A 24,293-nucleotide genomic window follows, 5' to 3' on the forward strand; every position below is an offset into this window, starting at 1 on the left:
GGGCCTTCAACTACCGTAAGTACCTGCAAATGCGCGCAGAGTCCAGCGGTTGCAGCTGAAATGCTGGCCGCTAGATCCTAAACCCGACCCTCAAATAGTCCCCTTGCTGGGATTCATTTCCATAAATCAAAGTGCTCCCCCAGGGTGTCCCCCCTGACTCCTTTCATTCCTCCCTTTCTCCTTCCCTCCCCGGATCCCAGACTTCCCTCGCTGAGATTCTCTGTCCACTGTGGACATCCTTCTCTATTTCTTCTCAGCCTTCCCTCCAAACCTCAGCGGAGCCAGTACCGGGCACCCAGCTGAGCGCAACCCCTTTGGATCCCTTGGGACCCTCGAAGCTATGCAGGAGGCGAGCTATTAGGCAGGTCTCTGTCACCTCAAAAGCACTGCAGCGCTGCTTGAGGGTGGGCAAAGTGCTTGGGGGGGGGGGTAAAAGAGGAGTGGGAAAAGGGTTAAAAGTCAAAGTTGGGGGAGTGGGCGAGGGGGGTAAAAGGCAAAAAAAATGGGTGTGGCGAATAACCTGAAACTTGCGGCTTTCCCACCACGTTTTCTTGGTTCAAGAGTCTTCTCCACTGCATAGAAATGCTAGTTTCCTTAGTGATTGGGGAAGGGGCCAGTCCTTCTGAGACCCTCAGTTTCCCAGATACCACTCAGCACCCATGGGAGGCAAAATCCCATTGGGGGGGGGTAAAAGTGTCAAAGCTGGACAGTTAAATGAAATTTCCTGGGCAGAATCCCAGGTGGAACCTTTCTTTGGCAGTACAACCTGGTTTTGCCAATAAATCTTAACCAAATCGATCTGGGAATCAAGCAACAGGGTAGCGGCCAAACCTGGGCTTGGTCCTGGCACTGAGAAAAGCAAGAAGTAGAGGGGAGAAAACTTCTTGGGGTCCTATACCAGTTTAATACTCCCTTGGGAAGAAGAAAAATACTCAAATTTGTATGAAATGTTCACAATGTACCTAGTACTGGGCATATAGAATAAATTGTCTCTGATTCAATACCACAATTCTACATATATGTTATTTCTCTACTTTACAGATGAGAGTTCCAAGAGGGCACTGTGGGTATCATTTAATGCAAAGTAATAAATACAAAATCTGTGCCTTTTTCTATCTCTGTCTACCTGCTTCCTAGTGCACAAATATTTCTCAGATGAATATTTCCCCTTTCCCTTTCCTGCTCCTCATCATATCTTATGTTAGTCCTGGAACAGGGTGGAAGCTATGGTCCTTGGATCAGTTTGGGGAAGTGAAATCAGCTCCTTTCTGTTTCTAGGACTTGCCTCTATCCTACTCTAATGAGGCATCATTAAATAGATGGGATCATCCGGACCTGAGATTTTGAACAGAGTTGGTGGAATTAATGAGGCTGAGTTTTTGTGGTAAAGATATACCTTCTTTTGGCAAAAAGCTTCTTAAATATAGGAGAGGGGAGAAAAGCCAGAAAACCCGAGGAATCTAATTATTTTCATTCAGGAATTGAGTATCAACAAAGATTTTCAGTAAATAAGAGAACCTCCCTGAACTCCAATATCTGCCATATCCACTGAAGTTGAAACAATTTTTCTCTTGGGGGCAAAAAAAAAAAACCCACATACTTAAAAGTATGGATAATCAAGGAATGATATATGTCTTATATTCTCTCAAGCTGCTTTATTGTCCACCAGCCACTTGAAACAGGGCTTTGGAACTTGGGGGGGGGGTGCAGGGGGAGAAAATGAGAGTAATATCGGATATGCAGCATTTCACAAAAGTGAAAGCCTGCCTGATGAAATGGAAGGAGTAAAGGAAACTGAAAAAGGAACCAAGGATACTTTGCAAGATTGAAGGTTGATTTTAGGGTTCAAGAAGTATAGTATGGATTTAAATTGTGGCTGTGCTAGTTAATCTCTTTTGATGCTGGGCAAAGTTCCTCCTCTAAGCTTTTTTACTAAGAAAAATGGGAGTAGTCAGAGTACCTCTTTTATGAGGTTGTTGGAGGATGTGAGGAAAATTATGTATATTTTATTTATTCTACATTTTCACTATGTCTTATATACTATATTGATATTATACATATTTTGTATTATATAGAGAATTTTAAAAGGTGAGCTCTGCACTGACTCTTTTTCTTATTTTAGAGGGTTTCTGCTGGTCTTTATTAGACTGTCTTCCAGAACTTTCTGATCCTGGGGTAATAAAAGCAAACATTGAAACTAAGTTTACATGATCAATACCAGCAACAACCTAGGGTGGGGAAAGGACAAGGAGAGAATGTAGCAGAAGTTGCTCTACTACTTCACATGTTTGCCAGGGCTGGCAAGTGCATTTCAGTGATCTAAACTAATCTTCCAAGTGCAGAACAAGTTCTCTGAATAAAAACAATTTCTTTTCAGAATTTCACCAACTGCTGAAGGAGCAAGTCCTTCAAGACCCACTGTATGGGATAAGCCAGTGGAGAAGTTCACCATGTTTCAGCCCTTCATATTGTTACAATTTTATTTATGTGAGTACAATGGGATGGTTGTAAGGGACAAGAGGTCCTGCTATTGATATCCAGTGAATGAGTGCTTTCATGGAGGGAAAGGGGAGATTTGAGATTTGAAGGTGAATGAGGAGGATGAGAATATGACTTAAAAAATAAGAAAATGTGACTTTAATATAATCTTTTTTTTCAGGGCTGAGTCTGGGTTTGACACCACAAGGTAAGTGAGTCCTTTCAAGTCTTACTTATTCCTAAAGACTATAGGCATTGGTCCGCTCTCACTGACCTAACTGCCTTGAGATCCTAAAACCAATTGCCAGATTGAGCTGATTAGAAATCAGGCTTCTCATTGTCTGACTTAGTTTCCTACAGAATAGTAAAGCTTTATATCTCAAATGGAAATGAAGCAAAACTTGCACTTTATTCTTCAACTAACTTGGATTCCTTGGACAAATAAAATACATTGGAATACATATTGCTCCTGCCACTAGCCCATCTCCCCCTGCAAAAATATTCTGTCTTCAGGGAAGATTGAAGGGTGACTCAGGATTGGTGCTCATTTAAAAAAAAGGGGGGTAACATGGCAATGAGGAGTGGTGAGTGTTTTTCTTTTGTGGGAGGAAGAGGGTTGAATGGTTCTTATGTTTGTGATATTTTTTAATTAGCAGGGAGGCAGTCTCAACCAGAGTTGTGGCTAGAGACCAACTATCCCAAGACCCCTTGGGAAAACATTACACTATGGTGCAAAAGCCCCTCTGGATTTCCAAGCAAGTTCCTGCTGCTGAAGGATGAAACACAGTTAACCTGGATCCGCCCTTCCCAGAAGACCATCAAAGTTTCATTCCACTTAGGTGCCCTTACTAAGACCAATGCAGGACGGTACAAGTGTCTCTACTGGAAGGAAAAAGGCTGGTCAAAACCTAGTAAAGTTCTAGAGTTGGAAGGTCCAGGTAAGAAGACAAAGATAGGTACTCAGTAAGAAATCCCAGCACCCAGGATTCAAACTTGCCTTCCCAGAATAGATTTTGTCTAATTAATACATTTGTTTATCTCAAATGCGTGCACATATGGAGACATTCAATTTCTACAGGGCAAAATTTCAACATAGGGGAGACTCTGACATTGGAGCAAGCGGGGGACAAATAAGTTTCATACAAGGAATGCTCATTTAAGCAGAGTTTTGCACCACTGCTCCTGAGCAGCACATTTCTTGCTCTGTAAACCAATTCATTCTCTCATTCCAGGTGAAACTTCAAAACCCAGCTTATGGATCTCAGCAAAAACCTCCCCTCTTCCTGTATGTAGTGTTGATATTCTCTGTCATGGATGGATGCAAGATATAGTATTCATGCTATTCAAAGAGGAGCCTGCAGAGTACACAGATTACCGGTCCTCAGCTGGGACAGTAACCATATTCTCCGTTGCCAATTTAACGCCTAAGAGCAAAGGGATGTACATATGCCGTACTCATATTCAGATGTATCCTACTCTGTGGTCAGAGCCCAGCGACCCCCTGAAACTAATTGTGGCAGGTGGGTGTAGCTATAGCTGCTGGGTTCTGATGACTATTGTCATTGAAATTAAGTTTGGATCAACCGGTGTTTCTGGTGTTGAGTCAGCCAGTTCCAAGGACTTATATGGTCTATGAGCTAGAGTCAGTTGACATTTTATTGAGATTCAAATTAGAATAACACACATCAAGTTAGGTATGTGAGATTCAATAACTTAGCAAGTAAGTGAGCACACTGAATGCATAGATGTCTCAATGCTTCTGTTTTGTTGCTCTTTGCATGTCAAAATTTTTGCATAAATTTGTTCATTCAAATATTATTTACTGAGTACCTAATATGTGTCAGGCATGGGTACTTCAGTTATGGGAACTGGTACTTAAAATTATAAACACATTTTATTCTTTTGAGATTATTTTTCTCTTTTTCACAAGGATAAAATTAGAAGATATTGCTAAATCTGATGATAAAGAATAAATAAAATGACCCCAAAAGTGATAGTTTGTGTCTTACATATTATAAGTTATTGTAGTTTTAACTTCCAAATCTTCTAATATAGTTTTAGCTTTAAACAGAGCTAATAATATCTTCCAAATATTCAAAAATTAGACATACACCACAGCAATAATCTTCTACTTAAATTATTTTTTCTACTCTATTTCCTATTTCTATTTTCTATTCTATTGTCATAGACTGGAAGAAAGCACAAGGACACTTTTATGTTATATCTGTAGTGGAAAATAAATTCATATAAACATAATTTATTTATGAAACTTTTATGAATGCCTCCAACAAATAGTGTTAGGGTATTTGGTAATACTACTGAAAGGAGCCTAATCTTAGAAGCAGTAATCCTGACTTCTATTCCCAAATTTTCATTCCGGGTAAAATTACAAAGTTATTTATGATAACAATTTAGCCTTACAATGTTTCCACAGCATCATTTCACCACAGTACACATAACCTCCAAGGCCCCATCACCTTTCCCCCATTTACCTCTCACAGCAGTCTGCTTCTAAGAAGAAGCACTTTATTAGAATAAGATTTTTCATTGTGGTTTATGGTACTGTTGCTGATAGGGTTCCATACATAAACACTACCACATTTCAGCACTACATCCTCCTCTCAATGGCATACTTCTTTTTACCACAGACACTTTTCCATCCCTGTTTCTATACTCCAGCACATTCAAGTGGCATGTTTTCTATTAAATACCAGATCTCATTTTCTTTGCTTCCATTTTCTTATTGCATTTCCTATTCCACCATTATGTTTCTTGGTCCCCTCATATGAAAGATCACTCTGCATCAGTCTCTCTCTCTGACTGACTTCACTCATATGATAGTCTCCAGTTCTCTCCATGTTGCAGCAAATTTCATTATTTTGTCTTTTTTATGGCTGAGTAATATTCCACTGTATACTATAAACTTTGGGTACAGAATGTCTCATAGTTTCTTATCCATTAATTTACTCTTGGACACTTGGATTGTTTCCATATTTTGGTTATTATGGATAGTGAATCAAGGATCATAGGGGTGCAAATCTCTTTATCATTTTGTGTTAGGGCCCTTGAGGTATATTCCAAGAGGTGGAGTTGCTGCATCAAATAGAAGCTCAATTTCTAGATTTTTCAGTAACGATTACTTTATTTTCAAGAAATCTGGACCAGTAGACATTCCCACCAGCAGTGAATGAGAGCCCTTTCTCCATGCATCCATACCAGACCACCTGAATGTTCTAGTTCAATTTTATGTGTGCCAGTTTCTCTGTGTAAGATTATATCTGAGATTTTAATTTGCATCTCCCTCATAATTAATGATGCAGGACATTTTATCACATACCTTTTGGTTATTTGTATTTTTTATTTGAGGATATTTTATTTCATCTCCTCTCCCCGTTATTTAATGGAATTGGATACTTATTTTTCCCCCACCCCTGGATACTTATTTTTTATAAAGTTCCACCAATGTCATATATCTCTGATTGTGATCCCTTATTAGGTGACTGTTGGGTGAACCAATTTATCTAATTTAATAGACTGCCTTGTATCCTGGTCAGTTTCTTTTGATGAGTTCAAGCTTCTTAATTTAAAGTTCTTTATTTCCTTTGATCCTTGAAGATGCCTTTGCTTCAATTCAACTATATTTTTCTCTACGTAACTTATGGATCGAGGTTTGATATCCATTAATTCATTTTTATTTGACTTTTGTACTTGACATTAGAAAGAGGTCTGATCTCATTTCTTTTTTTCATGTAACTGACCAATTTTGCCAGCACCAATTATTGAAGAAGTGTTCCATGCTCCACTTCATTTTCTCTCCTTTATGAAAGATTAGCTGATCACACACCTTTTGTATCAGAATATTTAGCTCTATTATTTGGTTTGAGAGCACATCTTTATTTTATTACCATTCTGTTTTAATTACTATCACTTTGTAATATAGTTTGAAATTGAAAAATTGATGCCTCACATCTTTTCTCTCAAGATTGCTTTAAGTATTGGTAGTGGGCAATTATTATTGCACATGAATTTCAGGAGTTTTAAAAAATCAATTTATTTGAAAAATATCTTGATTATCCTTATAGGAACTACATTGAATTTGTACAATGTGTACAGTAGCATTGCAAATCCATGAGCAGGGTATGTAGTTCCATTACCATGTATGATCTTTTATTTCTTGAAGAATCAGTTTGTAGTTTCTTGGTATAGGGTTCTTTTTACCTCTAATTCGTTTATTAACTAATTACATCTAATTAAGTAGATTCTGAGGTACTTAAATTTTGAGGCACATTGCTAATGATATTGTTTTTTAACCTCTTTCATTATTTGGGTATAGGAAAATCATCCACTTTTGCATAGTAATTTTGTAACTTGTTATTTACTATATACATTTATTATTTTTAATAACTTTTTTGTAGATCCTTTAGAATTTTCAAAATGCAATATCATTTCTTCAACAAATAGTTTTTGTTCTTTCCTCTCCATATGACCTTAATATATTTTTCTTACCTAATTTTTATGGAAATTATTTCCAGTATAATATATAGTAAAAATGGCAGGAATGGAGAACTTAGTCTTGTGTCTGGTATTAGAGGAAAGATTTGTAGTACTTCCCTTTGAATATAATGTTTACTCTGGGCTTGTGGTAAATGGCTTTGGCTATTTTGAGGAAAGTTCATTTAATTACCATTTTGTTGAGTTTTTATCATGAATGGGTGCTGAATCTTACTAAATTATTCCTCTGAATCTAGTAATATACTCATATGATTTTAACTTACTTTTATTGATATGGTGTATTGCATTTATCTGCCTATATTAAACCATCTTTGATCTCCTGGATGGATCCAATTGATTATAGTGTATAATATTTTTGATAAATTGTTAGATTTTATTTGTTAGTATTTTGTTAAGGATCTTCACATCTGTGTTCAATGTGGATATTGAATGGAATCCTCTTTTTTTGTGGTGTGCATGTTGGGTTTTGGTATCAGGGTGAGTTTTGCTTCATAGAAGTGCTTTAGAAGTGTTTTTATTTCTTCAATTTCCTGAAAAAAATTTAAAACATAGGCAGTAGGTCTTCTTTAAAGGTTTGGAAGTTTTCACTAGTGAATACATCTGGGGCTAGGCTATTTTATGGCATAGACCATTAACTATCACTTAGATTTCTTTGAAAATGATAGGCCTGTTCAGGTGTTCAGGTGTTCCAAATCGTTTATCACTAGGAGGTTATGGGAGTCAAGAACTTATCCATTTCCTCTAAGCTCTCTTATTTCATAAAGTGGCATAAAGTTTCTTAAAGCAATTTTTAATTACCCTTTACATTTCTATTTCCTATTATGACACTGTATGTAGTGTGATCGTAAGCAAGTGGTGTCACCTCTATATGTTTTGTTTTTCTCCAACCTAAAATGAGATAAAAGTATCTATCCAATCTTCTACATGATGCCTCTCAGGCCTCTTCCTAACTTGCATATTTATATAGTAATAATGCCTACCTCATAGGATTGTTGTGAAGACTTGCCAAAATATAATATGTCACAGAACATGGCCTAATCTAATTTTCAATAAATAATAGATAGTAATTTATTAGCATATATTTTACTTCATATCAAAGAACAAAGCATTGTTGTTTGAACCATATGTATGTATTTTTATCATTTGAACACCCCTCCTGCAGATATTCCATAATGTTTTTTCACTGTATCTGTTCACTCATTTTTTTTGTGGTTTTTGGTTCACACCCGGCAGTGCTCAGGGGTTATTCCTGGCTCCAGGCTCAGAAATTGCTCCTGGCAGGCACAGGGGACCATTTTGGGACGCCGGGATTCAAACCGATGACCTCCTGCATGAAAGGCAAACACCTTACCTCCATGCTATCTCTCCGGCCCCTCTGTTCACTCTTACCATTCATTGCAAGTTGGTATTTCACTGGCACAAATTTTATTTTATTTGTTTCAAACCTAGATACAATGTCTCATATACATTCTATATACCCAAGGAACAGATAATAGGACTGATCTTTTCAAAATGGATGGGTAGGTCTACTTATTATAGGGGTGGCTAAAAATAGTAGCTGCTTGCTGTAATATTTGCCCTCTATTTGGTAAAGCAGTCACCTTTGAAGAATAATTTATGGAGATAAGGAAGAGAGTTATGTAGGTTGAAGACTTACTGATCAAACCTTTATTAGCTTCCATTTCCTACAACAGGGTCTTATGTAGGCTAAATATGTTTAAAAGCCTCCTTAATACTGTAGCATTTTTCATGCTCTACAAAGATGTAGTCAAAGTTATTTTCAGAAGTTTAGTTTCTTTGAAGGCAGACAAACTACATTTGGCAATTTGTGTACCTAAAGATACAGGAAATTATATCTATTCACAGAGATCTATATACTTAATTAGAACTTGTGGGACTTCTATAGTCTAGTGAGAGGGAAGAGGTATTAGCAAACTTACTCTTGATTATCTTTTAGAGGAAGCAAAAAATCAAGGAAGGAAGTAGCAGAGAGTAAAGTAAGCATAGGCTACATCTATCACTGTATATCCAAAGAAATAAAGAAACTAATATCAGAAGATAATGGGAAATAATGGTCTTGCCTCTAAATTGAGATTTCTTCCCTTTCTAGGACTTTATCCAAAACCAACTCTTACAGCATATCCTGGGCCCTTCATGGCACCTGGAGAAAGCCTGCATCTCAGGTGTCAAGGGCCAATCTATGGAATGACCTTTGCTTTAATAAGGCTTGAAGGTGTGAAGAAATCCTTTTATCTAAAGAGACCAGTAAAAAATGAGGCATATTTCTTCTTCCGGTCTTTGAAAAGATATGATACTGGACGTTACTTTTGCTTTTACTACGATGGCTCATCCAGAGGCTCATTGCTCAGTGATGTGCAAAAAATCTGGGTAACCGGTAAGACTGGGGCAAGTTTTGGGAGAATGGGGGCTTCTGGATATGCAACTCTCTCTGGGATCCCTAGACATGCTAATATCACAGACACAGCTAATGGTGGGAAGGGGAACAGAATTTGTACAACTTGGTATAGAGTGTGCTTCCCGGGGCGGGTGAGGTGGCGCTAGAGGTAAGGTGTCTGCCTTGCAAGCGCTAGCCAAGGAAGGACCGCGGTTTGATCCCCCAGTGTTCCATATGGTCAGCCCAAGCCAAGGGTGATTTCTGAGCACTTAGCCAGAAGTAACCCCTGAGCATCAAATGGGTGTGGCCCGAAAAACCAAAAAAAAAAAAAAAAAAGAATGTGCTTCCCCAAGGGTGAATTATAAGAAGAAAATGGAAGATCCTAATAGTGGGAGGGGGGAGTCAGACTATAAGTCCTTTATGCTTTGGGTCTTTTCCTAGACACTTTCCCTGATAGCTGGCTACTTGTTCATCCAAGTCCTGTGGTCCAAATGGGTCAGAATGTGAGCTTAATGTGTCAAGGGTCAGTGAAAGGCGTGGGACTTGCACTCTATAAAAAAGGAGAAGATAAAGCACTTCAGCTCTTGGATAACACTAACATTGATGACAAGAAGTCATTCTTCCTCAACAATGTGAACTACAGTGATGCTGGCATCTATAGCTGCCAATATTCCCTCTCCTGGAAGACCTCCATCAGGGTGACATCTCACAACATTGTGGATCTTGTGGTTATAGGCAAGTGCTAATTATTGTGGTTCAATGTTTTTATAATTACAATGTTCTAAAAAGGAGATAGTGGTCCCATTCACTCTTGAAGTTATGAGCCTAGGAAAAGCATACTAGGAAGACAGTGGAAAATTTATTGAAATATATTATGCATTGTTTCTCCTGGTATTGTTACTTAAGTCTAATCTCCCAGTGTGGCTTAGCCCTGTTGAGGTCCCTGGTAAGTTATTTTATTTCAGATCATGGGAAACATAGGTAATATAGGGAAGCATTTTTTCCTCATTCGAGTAGTCACAAAATTCTTTCAATTACCAATGAGTAGCCTAATCTGTTTGAAAATAATGTATTTCAAAGCCACAAGACTTAGTGGAAGTGAAATAAAGACTAAATATTTCAGGTTTCTTTGGGTTGAAATTATTTTACTTTTGGGAAGAATGTGACAGGTCGAGATTACTACTAACTTTAGTCTCTGGATTGGTTGCAGATAAGCCCCCTAAGCCTTCTCTGACAGCCTGGCCCAGCACTGTGTTTAAACTAGGAAAGGCCATTACCCTTCAGTGCCGAGCACCTCATCCAGTAATTGAATATTCGCTGGAACAGGAAGAAAAAACAACAGTGAAACAAGTCTCAGTGAATGGAAACTTCATCATCAGTAATATTGAAGGGAAAGGCACAGGGACTTACAGCTGCAGCTATCGTGCAGATGCATACCCTAATATCTGGTCATATCACAGTGATCCTCTGACGCTGATGGGACCAGCAGGTGAGAGCATAACTTTACATAAAAATAGGTCTCTATCTCTTAGGCCAGTATTTCTCTGGGCTCTCATAGTACCAAGAATAATAAGGAAAAGGAAATCAATGTCTTAGAAGTCAATATTCTTTGGATTGGGCATCCTTCTCTTGAGGTGTCTTCAAATCACCCAAGGGTAGTGAGAAGGATGCTTGTAGGATAGTCATTCTTCATGGAAAATAAAACTATTCCTGCTTCACCTTGCCTTTACTCCTAGTAAGCAAGTCCTCTTTACCCCATGATTTTTTTTTCCTCTGTCCTGGTTCCTATCAAAGTTCCTACTTCCGGTCTTCTCTACTACAGGTTTTCTCGCTTGGAATCATGTTTTGAATGAAGCCATCAGATTGACCCTAGTGATACAGGTTGTTGCTTTACTGTTGATAGTCCTGTGGGTAAGATGGAGATGTCGGAGACTCAGACTCAGGTAACTATCATGTTTCATTCCCTTGCTTTTCAATCTATTTCCAGGCCCACCAGAGACTCGGGAATGGGCCAAATTCCAGTTAAGAAATCCACCAGGACAACTAGTGAAAGTGCAGAAAACACACCTTTTGGAATTAAGAAAAAAGAGACTTTCATCCTGGGACTTGAGAGATAGTACAGTGGGTAGGGTGCTTGTCTTGCATGTGGCCAATTCTGATTTTACTTCTAGCATCCCATGTGGTCCCACTGAGCACTGCCAAGAGTAATTCTTGAGTGCAAAACAAGAAGTAACTCCCTAGAATCTGTGGGTGAGTCCCAAAATCAAAACTAAAAAGGACTTTCCACCCCACTTGTTTCTTTAGTCCAGGGCGACTTGCCTTGCATGTGTCAACCCTGCTTTGATTGTTGGCACTATATATGGTCCCTGCAGTACCACCCAGCCCCTCAAAAAAACTCAAAAGACTTTTTATTCCAGTTGTTCTCAAGTCCAGAGAGATAATATAGCAGGTGGGGTACTTGTCTTGCATTTGGCCAACCATCTTTCAATTCGCTGCATCCCATATGGTCCCCTGAACACCACCAAAAGTGATTGATCTCTGCACACAGAGCCAGGAATATGCACTGAACACTACTACTGCTGGCTGTAACACAAATGCCAAAAAAGAAAACATGTAAAATCACCCCAGTTATTTTGCTTTTACTTCATAGAGGGGTGGGTGAAGGAGAACTCAAGAAAGAGTGTGGAGAAACAAAATTCTTAGAGTATGAGGAAATTATAAAAACCTTCTTTAATGATCAATCCTCCACGTGAAGAGAGTATCCAAATTTCTCCAGCAATCAATTATTCCCTCATAGAATATTGCTGTCTGACACAGTAACATAGCATAAACTTTTTGTCTTGAAATCATTCATGTTGAACTTTCCCCCAGGTTATTGTCCAATCAATCACCATTCTAATTTTTCAACTTTACTCTTAGCTCTAGGGGGCAAGAGACCTTTGTGGTCCATTCTTATTGCCACAGAAACCAGTATCTCTGCCACTCTGGCCTCCCTGTGCATTCTAAGAATATTATCTTAAAGGAGGTAATTTCTGATGAGGCAATACATGGGATCAGAGAATTAAACTTTTTCCAGTGGTTCACAAAATTAAATGACATGCTCCTAGATTTCTCCTTTCTTTCTCTTGATACAGCAGTATCCCCCTCTTTTTTTTTTTACTTGTGATAGCCTGTTTTCAGGCTGATCTTGAATCGATGGCAACTTACAGCCTGGTAAGTTACCTCCTGAGTAACTTACCTGCTTGCTCTGTCTCAGCTCTGGCTGTACCCACCCTATCATGATCATGTACCCACAAATATTCATTGCACCATGGCTGAGACTATGGTTGGGTGTATTTGTGTTTTCCATTGGGATCTCTGGGACAGAGATCTTGGGTAGTTAGGTGATAACCCCATAAGATAAGTTTTCTGAAAAAGAGCCACCACTTTTTTAGTTTTCAAAACACTTTCATGGGAGTCCAGTACTAGCCTCCCACAGAATATCACACACACACACACACACACACACACACAAACACACACACACACGTAACTTGCAAAAGAGAACTTAGGAAAAATGGAACTATGAGTACTCCAATTCAGCTCAAAAACACTGAATCAAAAAATGAGTTCAAAATAGATTTTGGGGGCCGGATTGATAGTCTAGCACACGGACTGATCAACTCAGGTTTGATTCCCGGCATGCCATATGGTTCCACATGCCCACCAGGAGTGATTCCTGAGCCCAGGGTCAGGAAAAACCCAGGAGCACTGCCAGGTGTGGCCCAAATACCAAAACCCAACCAATCAACTAAATAAACAAAAGAAACTCAATTTCAGCGAAAGCAGGTTGTCAAACATTTTCTGGACCAGGATAGAAGGAGTGTGAGTATTTTCTAATTAAACATTGTAAAATAGATTTCAGCTTAATGTAATCAAACTCTACAGGGTACATAATCCCAAACTGCTGCATGTTTCTAGTTATTATTTGGATGGCATTAGGGACATCCCACTCTGACAAGCTTAGCTTGACACTGACAATCTTCTGGTAATGCACCTCTGCTGTCTAGGCAACCCTTCATAACAAAAGCAGGTGAAGCGGGTATGTCTGAGGACCAATGCTGCCATAATAAAACTTGCCTCCAAACTTAAATTTGATGAACAGAGAATCAGCCAAGATTTCACCCCACACACCCAACACCCAGAGCTGCCTATCACACTGTGAGCTCCAGGGGTTCTGAAAGCTGACGATATAAAAGCATTTTTGCATCTAATGTCTCAATTCCAATAACAGCCTAATCAGAAACCATGGGGAACTGACACATGATGTACACTGAGGGGGGAAGGGCAGTGGGTGGGGGCACGTGGGGCACGAAAGAGCAAAAGGTTTGTAGGTGGGGAGACCCTCAAGAAGAAAAGTCATCGATGTCAGAAAAGGTTATATTCTATTATCGTGGCTCTACTCAATCCCTATTGGGTAGTGAGTAAACCAATGGTATTAATTGCCGCCCCCTTCTCTCCGCCCTCCCCCTAATCCCGGCAACTCCTCTTCTCTTTTTTCTGATCTCGCTAGAGAAGCCTGGTTGCTGGGAACAGCTCAAGGGGTCACCATGCTCTTCATAGTCGCGGCCCTGCTCTGCTGTGGTGAGTACCAAGGGCTGGGGAAGGGGTCTGGGTAGAAGCCCAGGAGTGGGGGACAGAAGGCAAATCCTAGCAGTAATTTCTTTTGCAGGACTGTGTAATGGGGCAGTGACAGAAGAGACTGGTGAGTTTTCCAGCTCCAGACTGGGACATTCCTCCCTGGAGATCTGAAATAACTTCAGAGTGTCAGTGTCAGTGGCTAGGGAATAGAGGGAGGAACCGGCCAGGAGGAAAGGACAGTCAGGAAGGGACACTTGCTAAAACTGCTGGCAAAATGCTGCTTCCTATGCTGCTTTTCTGCCTGCAAAATTCCCCTCAGGCTTCTGCACTTTTCTGAAGCTCAGCTGAGACACTAGCTCCCTTTTTTCCAGCACCTGCGGAAGAAAAGAGAGTTTGGATTTGGATTGAAAAGGGCGGTGGGCAGTGTGCTCTGAGTCGGGGGGATTTCTCGAGCAGAGAAGGGGGGAGGAGTAAAGTGGGGGGGAGGATGGCTACATTAACTCTGCTGTTTCTAGAAATAGTCATGCCAACTCCTAAGCCTGAGCTGTGGGCAGAGACCAACTATCCTCTGGCCCCGTGGAAGAACTTAACCCTCTGGTGCAGAAGCCCTTCTGGTTCAACCAAGGAGTTTGTGCTGCTAAAAGATGGAACCGGGTGGATTGCCACTCGTCCGGCCACAGAGCAGGTCCGGGCAGCTTTCCCCCTTGGCGCCTTGACCCAGAGCCACACCGGGAGTTACCACTGTCATTCATGGGAAGAGATGGCTGTGTCTGAGCCCAGTGAGGCCCTGGAACTAGTGGGAGCAGGTAAGAAAGACCAAAAAGATCCTCCCGGAGTGATCCCAGTGCCTCTTGGTCTCCAATATACTTTTGGTGGGTGAGATAAAGCATAGCAACCCAGAGCACAAAGGGTTGTGTTGCCTGCCAAAGCAGGAGATCAGGAAGGAGCACTGTAATAGGGGTGGGGTGGGGGTCGGAAGAAGGGGCTAAGGGAAAAAGCCAAAGGCTAATCCAGGAGGATTTTTGTTGCAATTGCTATGATTGTTGTTATTTTTGTCTTTCGGATAAAGTTACTCCAGACATCCCATCTGGGGCTCCCAACTTCAGGCTGCTTTTCCACCCCGTTTTATTTTCCAGATATCCTCCCCAAGCCTGTCATTTCTGCTTCTCCCCCAGTCCGAGGACAGGAACTGAAAATCCGGTGCAAAGGATGGCTGGAAGGCATGGGGTTTGCGCTCTATAAGGAGGGGGTACAGGAACCTGTCCAGCAACTTGGTGTGGTTGGGAGAGAAGCCTTTTTCACAATCCAAAGAATGGAGGATAAAGAGGAAGGCAATTACAGCTGCCGAACTCATACTGAAAAGAGCCCCTTCAAGTGGTCTGAGCCTAGTGAGCCTGTGGAGCTTGTCATTAAAGGTAGAAAAGTATGTGTGTAGATGTGTGTGTATGCAACTTGTGCTGGGACAGTTTGTGTGTTTGTGTGTGTGTGTGTGCGCGCGCGCGTGTGTGTGTGCGCGCGCGCGTGTGAGCACACGGGCACAAGCAGGATTACAGGGCATGGAGGGGGGGGATGCTGGATCAGACACTGCTTTCCCCACAGCAAACTTTATTGCTGGTCCTGGGAGCCTGTATCCAATCTTAGAGCCAGGCAGGCGTGGCACTGGGAGTGCCAGGGCCTCTGGACTGCAAGATATTAATAGCCATAATCGTTATTAATAGCCAGGGTTTGTGGAGGGTTATTTAATTTTTGTAATTATTTTCATATCACTGTTTTCACTTAGCTATAGAGCAAATGCTCAATAGAGATGAAGTTGGTTCTATTTTCCCTTCTTTACCAAATGGACCAACTGAGGCCCAGGAAACAGCGGTGCTGCTGGACAACAATCTCTGCATTTTGTCCATTGCTAACCCCGACAGCAGTGGGAATTCAACTGGTGCAGGGGAGGAATGAGCCTAAAAGGCCTTTGTGTGAGAAATTCATCCGCAAAATAGATTTGCCTTGAGTTTTAAAATGCACCAACTTCTGAATAAAATACTATGAAAAGTAAATCCATTTCCTAGAACCAATATTTACTTTCTTGTTCTTCTTCTTGTTCTTCTTCTTGTTCTTGTTCTTCTTCTTGTTCTTCTTCTTGTTCTTGTTCTTCTTCTTCTTCTTCTTCTTCTTCTTCTTCTTCTTCTTCTTCTTCTTCTTCTTCTTCTTCTTCTTCTTCTCCTCCTCCTCCTCCTCCTCCACCTTCTCCTCTTCTCCTCCTTCTTCTCCTCCTTCTCCTTCTTCCTCTTCTTCATCATCTTTTCTCCTCCTACTCCCTCTACTTCATCACCCCTCCTCCATCCACTCTTCCTCCTTCTTTCTCCTCTTTCTTCTTTCTCCTCCTCTTCTTCCTCTTCCTCCTTCTACTTCTTCTTTCTCCTTTCTCCTCCTTCTACTTCTTCCTCCTATTCCTTCTTCCTCTTTCTTTACTTCTTCCTTCCTCCTCCTTCTACTCTTCCTCCTCCTTCCTTCTCATTCCTTCTCTTTTCTTCCTCCTCCCTTCTCCTCCTTCTTTCTCATCCTTTCTCCTCTTCCTCCTCCTGATCTTTCCTCTTTCTCCTCCTTCCTCCCCCTCCTTCCTCCTCTTTCCTATCCTTCCTCTTCCTCCTTTCTCCCTCCTCCTTTCTTCTCGTCATCCTTCCTCCTCCTTTTTCTCCTTTTCCTTCTTCCTTCTCCTTCCTCCTTCTTTTTCCTCCTCCTTCCTCCTCTTTCCTTTATCATCCTCCTTCCTTCCCCTCCTTCCTTCTCTTTTCTCTCCTTTCTTCCCCTCATTCCTCCTTTCCTCTCCTCCTTCCTACTTCCTTTTCTTCATCCTTCCTCTTCCTTCTTCTTTCTTTTGCTTCCTCCTTCCTCCTCCTTCCTTCTCCTTCCACCTCCTGCTTTTCCCTCCTCCTTCTTATACTTCTTCCTCCTCTTTCTTCCCCCTCCTCCTTCTACTTCTTCCTCCTTTCTTCTCATTCCTCTTCCTCCTTTCTTCTACTCCTTCTACTTCCTCCTCTTGCTTCCTCTTTCTCCTCCTTTATCTTCCTCTTCCTTCTTCCTTCTGCTCCTTCCTCCTTCTTCTACTTCTTCCTCCTCCTTCCTTCTCTTCATTCCTCCTCCTTCCTCCTTTATCTTCCTCTTTCTTTTTATTCCCCCTCCTTCATCCTTCTTCCTCTTCCTTCCTTCTCTTCATTCCTCCTCCTTCTTTCTTCTCCACCTCCCCCTTCGTTCTCCTTTTCCTTTCTCCTCTTTCTTCTTCTTCTTCCTCCTCCTTTCTCTTCATTTCCCCTCCTCCTTTCTCCTCGTTCTTCCTCTCCTCCTTTTTATCCTCCTCCTCTTTCTTCCTCCCCCTCCTTTCTCCTCTTTCTCTTCCTGCTTCCTCTTCCTTCCTCTTCCTCCTTTTCCTACTCCTTCCTATCTTCTCCATCCTTCTTCTATTCATCCTTCTTTCTCCTTCCTTCTCCTCCTTTTCCTTCCTCCTCCTTCCCCTCCTCCTCCTTCTTCTTCCTCATCCTCCTTTTTCTTCCTCTTTTTCTGTGTTGTGTTTTGTTTGTTTTATTTTTCAGAAATGTACCCCAAGCCCTTCTTCAAGACATGTGCCAGTCCTCTGGTGACTGCTGGTTCCCGAGTAACTTTCAACTGCTCTACTCCCCACCAGCACATGAGCTTTATTCTTTACAAAGATGGAAGTGAAATTGCATCCAGTGACAGATCCTGGTCAAATCTGGGTGCCAGTACAGCTCACTTTCTCATCCTTTCGGTGGGCAATGGTGATGGAGGGAATTATAGCTGCCGTTATTATGACTTTTCTATCTGGTCTGAGCCCAGTGACCCTGTGGAGCTTGTGGTGACAGGTGAGGAGGGGAAAAATCCAGGTAGAGGCAAAGGTACTGACCCTGAGTCAGTGGACAGAAGGACTGTCAGATGACGAGAAAGGACTTTCTTTCCAAAGAGACAGAGAAATTGCTTAGGGCAGTGTCGGGCATATAGTAAACAGCCCTTGTAAGGAAGATATCTTTTAACTGATTTTACTTTTTATTGTTTAAGAGAAAAAGGAAGGGGTAGATACTAGTAATTTCTAGCGGCAGAGTAAGGATGGCAAGGTGGCGAAAATGAGTGTCCAATTTCCAGTACTAAGTTTATATTGCTTATTTCTGAGATCATTTTGTGGCTTGTCCTTGGGCTTTAGACTCACTGTCCACTTTTTTCTTAGTTCAGCAATCAAGAGATTGGAGGGCTGGATGACCCTCAGAGAAAAGGAGGTAGCCTTGAAATGTCTGCTGCATAGTATGCAGCCATTACAAATGACAGTTTTCAAAGACTAACATCACAGAGAAATGTTTACAATACAGAGTTAAATGGAAATATCAAAGTACATAACTTTCAATACAGTAGGACCCCACTTATGGAAATAGGTATCATTTCCATGTCATGAACACGCATATAATGATAGAAGGAAAACAAAGGCATAAAAATATAAAGTTTGAGTATCTTTGAGTGGTAAAATTAGATTTTCTCATTTAGTATTGTCTGCATTTTCTAATTTTCTACATAACTATGTATTGTTTCAGGAAATTTTCAGAATGTGGTAGACAAGTTTTTTTCTTGCTGTGTTATCTTTCATTTCAGATTTCTACCCCAAGCCTACTCTCTTGGCTCAACCAGGTCCAGTGGTACTTCCGGAAAAGAATGTGACCCTGCGCTGCCAAGGACCTTTCTGGGACATGAGGTTTGCCCTTCTGAAGGAAGGAACACAGACTCCCTTACAGATCCTGAGTGCTTCAGGGAACTCAGTTGACTTCCTTCTCCACACTAATAGTGTAGAGGATTCTGGGAACTACAGCTGTGTCTATTATGAGACAACCATGTCCAACAGGGGATCACAGCTCAGCACACCCGTTATGATCTGGGTGACTGGTAAGAACAGACAGGACACAGGATTGGATTGGACATGACTAGAATTAGGGCTTAAGGGGGATAATCTCTCTTGGGAGGTATTGTGTGGATAAGGGAAACATTACATTAAATAAAAATAAAGGGTTAATTTAGGAAGTAGTAAGTTTCTATATTTACCATTTGGCATCTTTGAATTCTTCCTAGATACATTCCCCAAGCCATGGTTGTTTGCTGAGCCCAGTTCTGTGGTACCCATGGGGCAAAACGTTACCCTTTGGTGTCAAGGCCCAATTCGCGGAGTAGGGTACATTCTGCATAAAGAAAGAGATGACACTTCAGCGGAGCTCTCGGAAACCACCAGTAATGATGGGGCATTTCCCATCACTAATATATCTGGTGCTACCATAGGACGCTACAGTTGTTGCTACCATCCTGACTGGACAAGCCCTATCAAGTTACAGCCTAGCAACACCCTGGAACTCATAGTCACTGGTAAGGAAAAGATGCTTTAATTAGCATGCGGCTATAGAAAGGAAAGAATATTAATTGGTTCATGAGAAATGGTTTTCACTGAACCTAAGGTGGCAGGATTTTCTTTCTAACAGGTAGTGAATTTCTTCTAGGTTTGCTTCCGAAGCCCAGTCTATCAGCCCAGCCTGGTCCTGTGGTAGCCCCTGGAGAAAACATGACACTTCACTGTGAAGGGGAATTGCCTGACTCAACATATGTCCTGTTGAAAAAGGGTGTCCAAGAGCCCATAGAGCAACAGAAGCCAAATGGGTATAAGGCTGACTTCTGGATGCCATCAGTGAGAAGTAAGGATTCTGGAATCTATAGCTGTGTCTATTATTTGGAAACTGCTCCCCTTGCAGCTTCCAATCACAGTGAGCTTCTGGAGATCTGGGTGACTGGTAAGTTCTGGAGAATTCAGTAAGAATCTAGATGTGTCTTTTTAAGTATTTAATCCTAATTGGGGAAAGGGCTGGGTTTAGGGCCACCTCTAACCGTGTTTCTTTGGCTTTAGATAAGCCCCCCAAGCCATCTCTGTCAGCTTGGCCGAACGCTGAGTTCAAGCTAGGGAAGGACATCACATTGCAGTGCCGAGGACCCCTGCCAGGAGTTGAATTTGTCCTAGAACATGATGGAGAAGAAGCACCTCAGCAGTTCTCAGAGGATGGAGACTTTGTCATCAACAATATGGAAGGAAAAGGCATTGGAAACTATAGTTGTAGTTACCGCCTCCAGGCCTACCCCGATATATGGTCAGAACCCAGTGATCTTCTGGAGCTGGTTGGAGCAGCAGGTAAGAGGAACTGGTCATTTTGTGACTAACATTGGAGTCACAGAAATATTTTCCATGGAAAGAGTCCAAATATGGCAGGGGGAACTAACTTGGAGTATGATATCTCAACTTGGGTCCTTTTTTTCCTTGGAATGGTGAGGGGGTAAAAACTCAGTTTCATGCAAAAGTTGTAATCAAGATACTTTCAAAATCCCCTGACTTCAAAAAATGAAGTGCTGGTTTTGCCTCACAGTAAGCACTGCCACTGAGGACCAGATACGGGGTCTACAAGAGGGCAAGAGTAAAGTACAGGGGGATGGAGCAATAGCACAGCAGGTAGGGTACTTGACTTGCATGCAGCTGACCCGGGTTCAATTCCGTCTGGTCCCCAGCACCACCAGGAGTGATTCCTGAGTGCAGAGCCAGGAGTAACCCCTGAGCATTGCCAGGTGTGGCCAAAAAAAAAAGAAAAACCAAACAAAAACATTGAGTAATATTCATGTGCTAACCTCTATGGCATTGGTTTCTGCTCTTTTATTAACTCAGGGCCTGCTGCTCAGGAGTGCACTGTGGGTAACATTGTCCGAAGTAGCCTGATTGTGGTGGTGGTGGTAGCCTTGGGGATAGTGTTAGCCATAGAATGGAAGAAGTGGCCTCGACTCCGGACCAGGTAAATACTTCATGTAAGCTTTCTTCTGTGAACCCAGGGATGCTGAAAAACAATACTCTGAATGCTGCTCTAGCATCTGAATACCTGTTGTCAGCTTGATGCTTTCGGATCTTCCCAAGCTCTACAATGCAATCTCTTTTCAATTCAATGGTTCTGTATCCTAAATTTTTCTCTCCACAGGGGATCAGATACAGATGGAAGAGACCAGACTATCGCCCTTGAAGAATGCAACCTAGATGGGGAACCAGACACCAATACCAGCTCTCCCTCATCAACCTCTCGGGGACCTCAGTAGAAGTGCCAGTCCCTGTATAATAACCTACTCCTTGATGTGAGATTTCCTCTTTCTTTTCTCCTCAGAGACCTGTAAGCCTGCCCTGTTTCCCTTGGTGTCAACATTAGCTACTCTTCCTTGGCCACTAATCACCTGAGCTGAATCCAGGGGATTCTGGCAGTTGAGAGATCTACCAGAAAAGATGTTTTCTAAAGAGAGATTCCCTACCCCTGTAACCCTTTACTGTACTGATGTACTGATGCATGAGGTTCTATTAAAAATGTATTCTTCTGAATAAAGATTATTCAATATTAAACTGCTAAAACTATAACAATGGTTTTCTATTGTTCTGTTGTAAACCTTCAACTCATCAGATATGCTGCATTAAAGCTGACCTCTCTGACAAAATAAGAAAATATGGGGGTGCTGGTACAAAAATAAAGGATCTCTATTATGGAGTAGGGAAAGATTGAAGACTCAAATAACAGGATGTCATAATTTGGTTTAGGTTGTGTTCACTGAAAAGAATAACAATCTTTATACAATTATATAAATAGATGAATAAATAAATGTCGATACAGTCCCTAAATTGAGCTTGAAGAGGAAAAACACTTTCACTATGTTATTTCTTAGGATACATCAACTGTAACCTAAGGATATTTATTGGTGGAAGATCTTGGGCTTTTGTTAGTGTTGAGATGTGATAATTGTGTACATTAATACCATATGTGGTCCAAACTACGATCAGATTTTTAAATTTAATAAGTTTTCTAAAGGCATGACAAGTAGGATACTTTGAGGTATTTATGAAAGTACTCTAACACTGGTCACGGGTGTAAAATTGAAGCATTGTTTGCCTAAGTCTCTATGATTAACAATATTGTAAAAAAATATTGGGGGCCAGAGCAATAACACAGAGGTTAGGGCATATGCTTTGCACATGACTTACCCAGGTTTGATCCTTGGCATATCATATGGTCCCCAAGCCATCCTGGAATAATTTCTGATTACAGAACTAGGAAGAAAGCCCTGAACCCACCAAGTGTGGTCCCCATAAAACAAAAATATATTAATAAAAATAATTATTCAGTATAGGGATAAATATCAGGATTAGCTCTTTGAAAACATTTAAAACTTTCAGTGTGTTTTTGGCCCTTACTTAGTGATCACAGAATGATCACTCCTAAGTGTGATTGATTGACAAATGCTAAATAATTTTTCTTCATAAAGAAATACTCTTTTCTCAAAGTAAGTGGGACCTCAAAGAAAGAGCAGGTATATTTTCAGCAGAAAATCTCACAGTGTCTGCTCCTAGTACCCCCAAATAGTTGCCAGTTTCATTCTGAGCACCTGACTTTTCTCCCTGGAATAACATGCCACTTGCTCCTTTGTAAGAATTCAGTACACATTATCAAAAGAGATTGAGCTGGGGAAGACCATTTTCCTAGATCATTGAACCTTGCTAAATAAGGCTTCAGAATAATTGACATACATGTTGTAGAGAATGTCTTGGCCCCTTCAGATGTGACCCTAAGATTTCTTACCATCTAGCACTGTTCAATTCTAAGCTGTCTTCTCAATAGGCAATGCATAGTTTGTCCATGATTAGAATGAAGTTTAGAAAACGGCTTCTGTATTCCTGCATTGAGTTTATTTATCTAACACCTTTAAAAATGCACCCCATTTTCCTTAATCCTTACAAAATGAAACACTCTAAATGCTATAGGCTAATTTGTATTGAGCTCTTTGGTAGTAGCAGTACAAAGTCTTACTCTGATTTCCAATTGATGACATTCTATTAGTTGCTTACACTAATTTATTATAAAAATTGTGCTTCTAAAAACTGCATTTCAAAGGTGCTTTTACATTTGAATTCAGCAAAGCCTAATTGTTGCTTTCTGATTTTACTTCCAACTCTTCATCTATAACCTTCAATCAAGCTGTACATTTTAAACAAGGGAGGGAAGCCTGCACTTGGTCCTTTGTTTAGGGTAGAAGTCCTTGGATTAGGTCTGATTTTGTTTTCCAATCACTGAGTTTTCTGAAGTGTATTGTAAAGTCTAGTGGTAGTTAGCAAGTTGTGCAAGTTTTCAAGTGATCACTTGGTCTTTATCGCTTTTTCTAAATGAGAAAAAGTGGGAACAATAGAACAAAAGGCTGAGACCTGAAATTTAGAAACACCTCTAGGTTAGAAAAAAACTCATGGCAATCATGATAGACAATTACAGTGTGAAACCCAGACACTAAACATAATGCCTCCTGTGTCCAAAAACTACTAAACCAGAGGTATTTATGCAACAGAAAATATTGAAATATTTCCATGAGAAACGAAAAGAAATATTATGATATTGGACTGCTAGTTGATTTTACAAAAACACTCACATAGGTCCTTGAGAGATGAAGGGGAGTCCACAGGTGATGGGTGTGTTGCTGGAATTATGTGTATGAAAAACCATTACTAATAAATTGTAAACCACTGAATTTGGTAAGTCTATAAAAGAAAACACTAAAATAAGAACCACACACATAAACCATTTTTTCGTTTATAGGATCAAGTTCTACATGTTCTCTAGGGTGGGGGAAAGTTGTCAATTAACTGTGAAGCACATACAAAGAGTAGATTTGAGGTTTGACTCTACTTGTTGTTGTCAGAGCTATCTCAATGAATTAGGTGTCTATTTATAATGCAGATGTCGTCACAAACTATCTCAATGAATTAAATATCTATTTATAATGGAAACATAGCTTGTTGCTGACAGTGCTCCACATGGTGTTTTTTTTTTTCAACCTGGTTGCCATGGGAATCAGTCCCTTTACCCCTGGCTGGCCTCTATTCATCAGCCCAGCATCAGATAATTTCTGGGAAACGGAATATCATTTAGGGTGGAATGGACCTTAGTGAGGAAAATTGTCTCTGGGCGTCCAGGAAGATAGGCTAAAGATTCTCTTTTTAGTTTGAAAGTAAATCACACCCAATTCTTGGGCTTGCACACCTTTGGTCAAACAAACCTCTCAGAGTTACAAATCCAGTCAAGGTGGTGTGGTTCAAATTTCCACCTAGTACAGAGTCTCATTTATCTCAGTACTAAAAAGTAGATACACAGCCTCTTTCTATACACTTCTAGGGATGAGGAATTTATTACCATTCTGC

General features: G+C 40.7%; 1 protein-coding gene across 1 annotated transcript; it reads left to right on the forward strand.

Moving 5' to 3' along the window:
- The first annotated feature begins 3,046 nt into the window (after positions 1–3,046).
- Positions 3,047–21,467, forward strand: IGSF1 (immunoglobulin superfamily member 1). The gene is given in 19 exon segments (XM_049766996.1): positions 3,047–3,062; positions 3,135–3,416; positions 3,711–3,998; positions 9,101–9,385; positions 9,827–10,120; positions 10,596–10,874; positions 11,208–11,328; positions 13,938–14,008; positions 14,097–14,129; positions 14,521–14,811; positions 15,142–15,420; positions 17,587–17,874; positions 18,650–18,937; positions 19,121–19,408; positions 19,540–19,827; positions 19,941–20,219; positions 20,745–20,868; positions 21,049–21,149; positions 21,152–21,467. Coding segments are annotated over 19 exon segments (3,927 nt in total). The 3' UTR covers positions 21,184–21,467.
- Positions 21,468–24,293: the final 2,826 nt, after the last annotated feature.

This window comes from Suncus etruscus, chromosome X (assembly GCF_024139225.1).
Source record: "Suncus etruscus isolate mSunEtr1 chromosome X, mSunEtr1.pri.cur, whole genome shotgun sequence".
NCBI lineage: Eukaryota > Metazoa > Chordata > Mammalia > Eulipotyphla > Soricidae > Suncus > Suncus etruscus.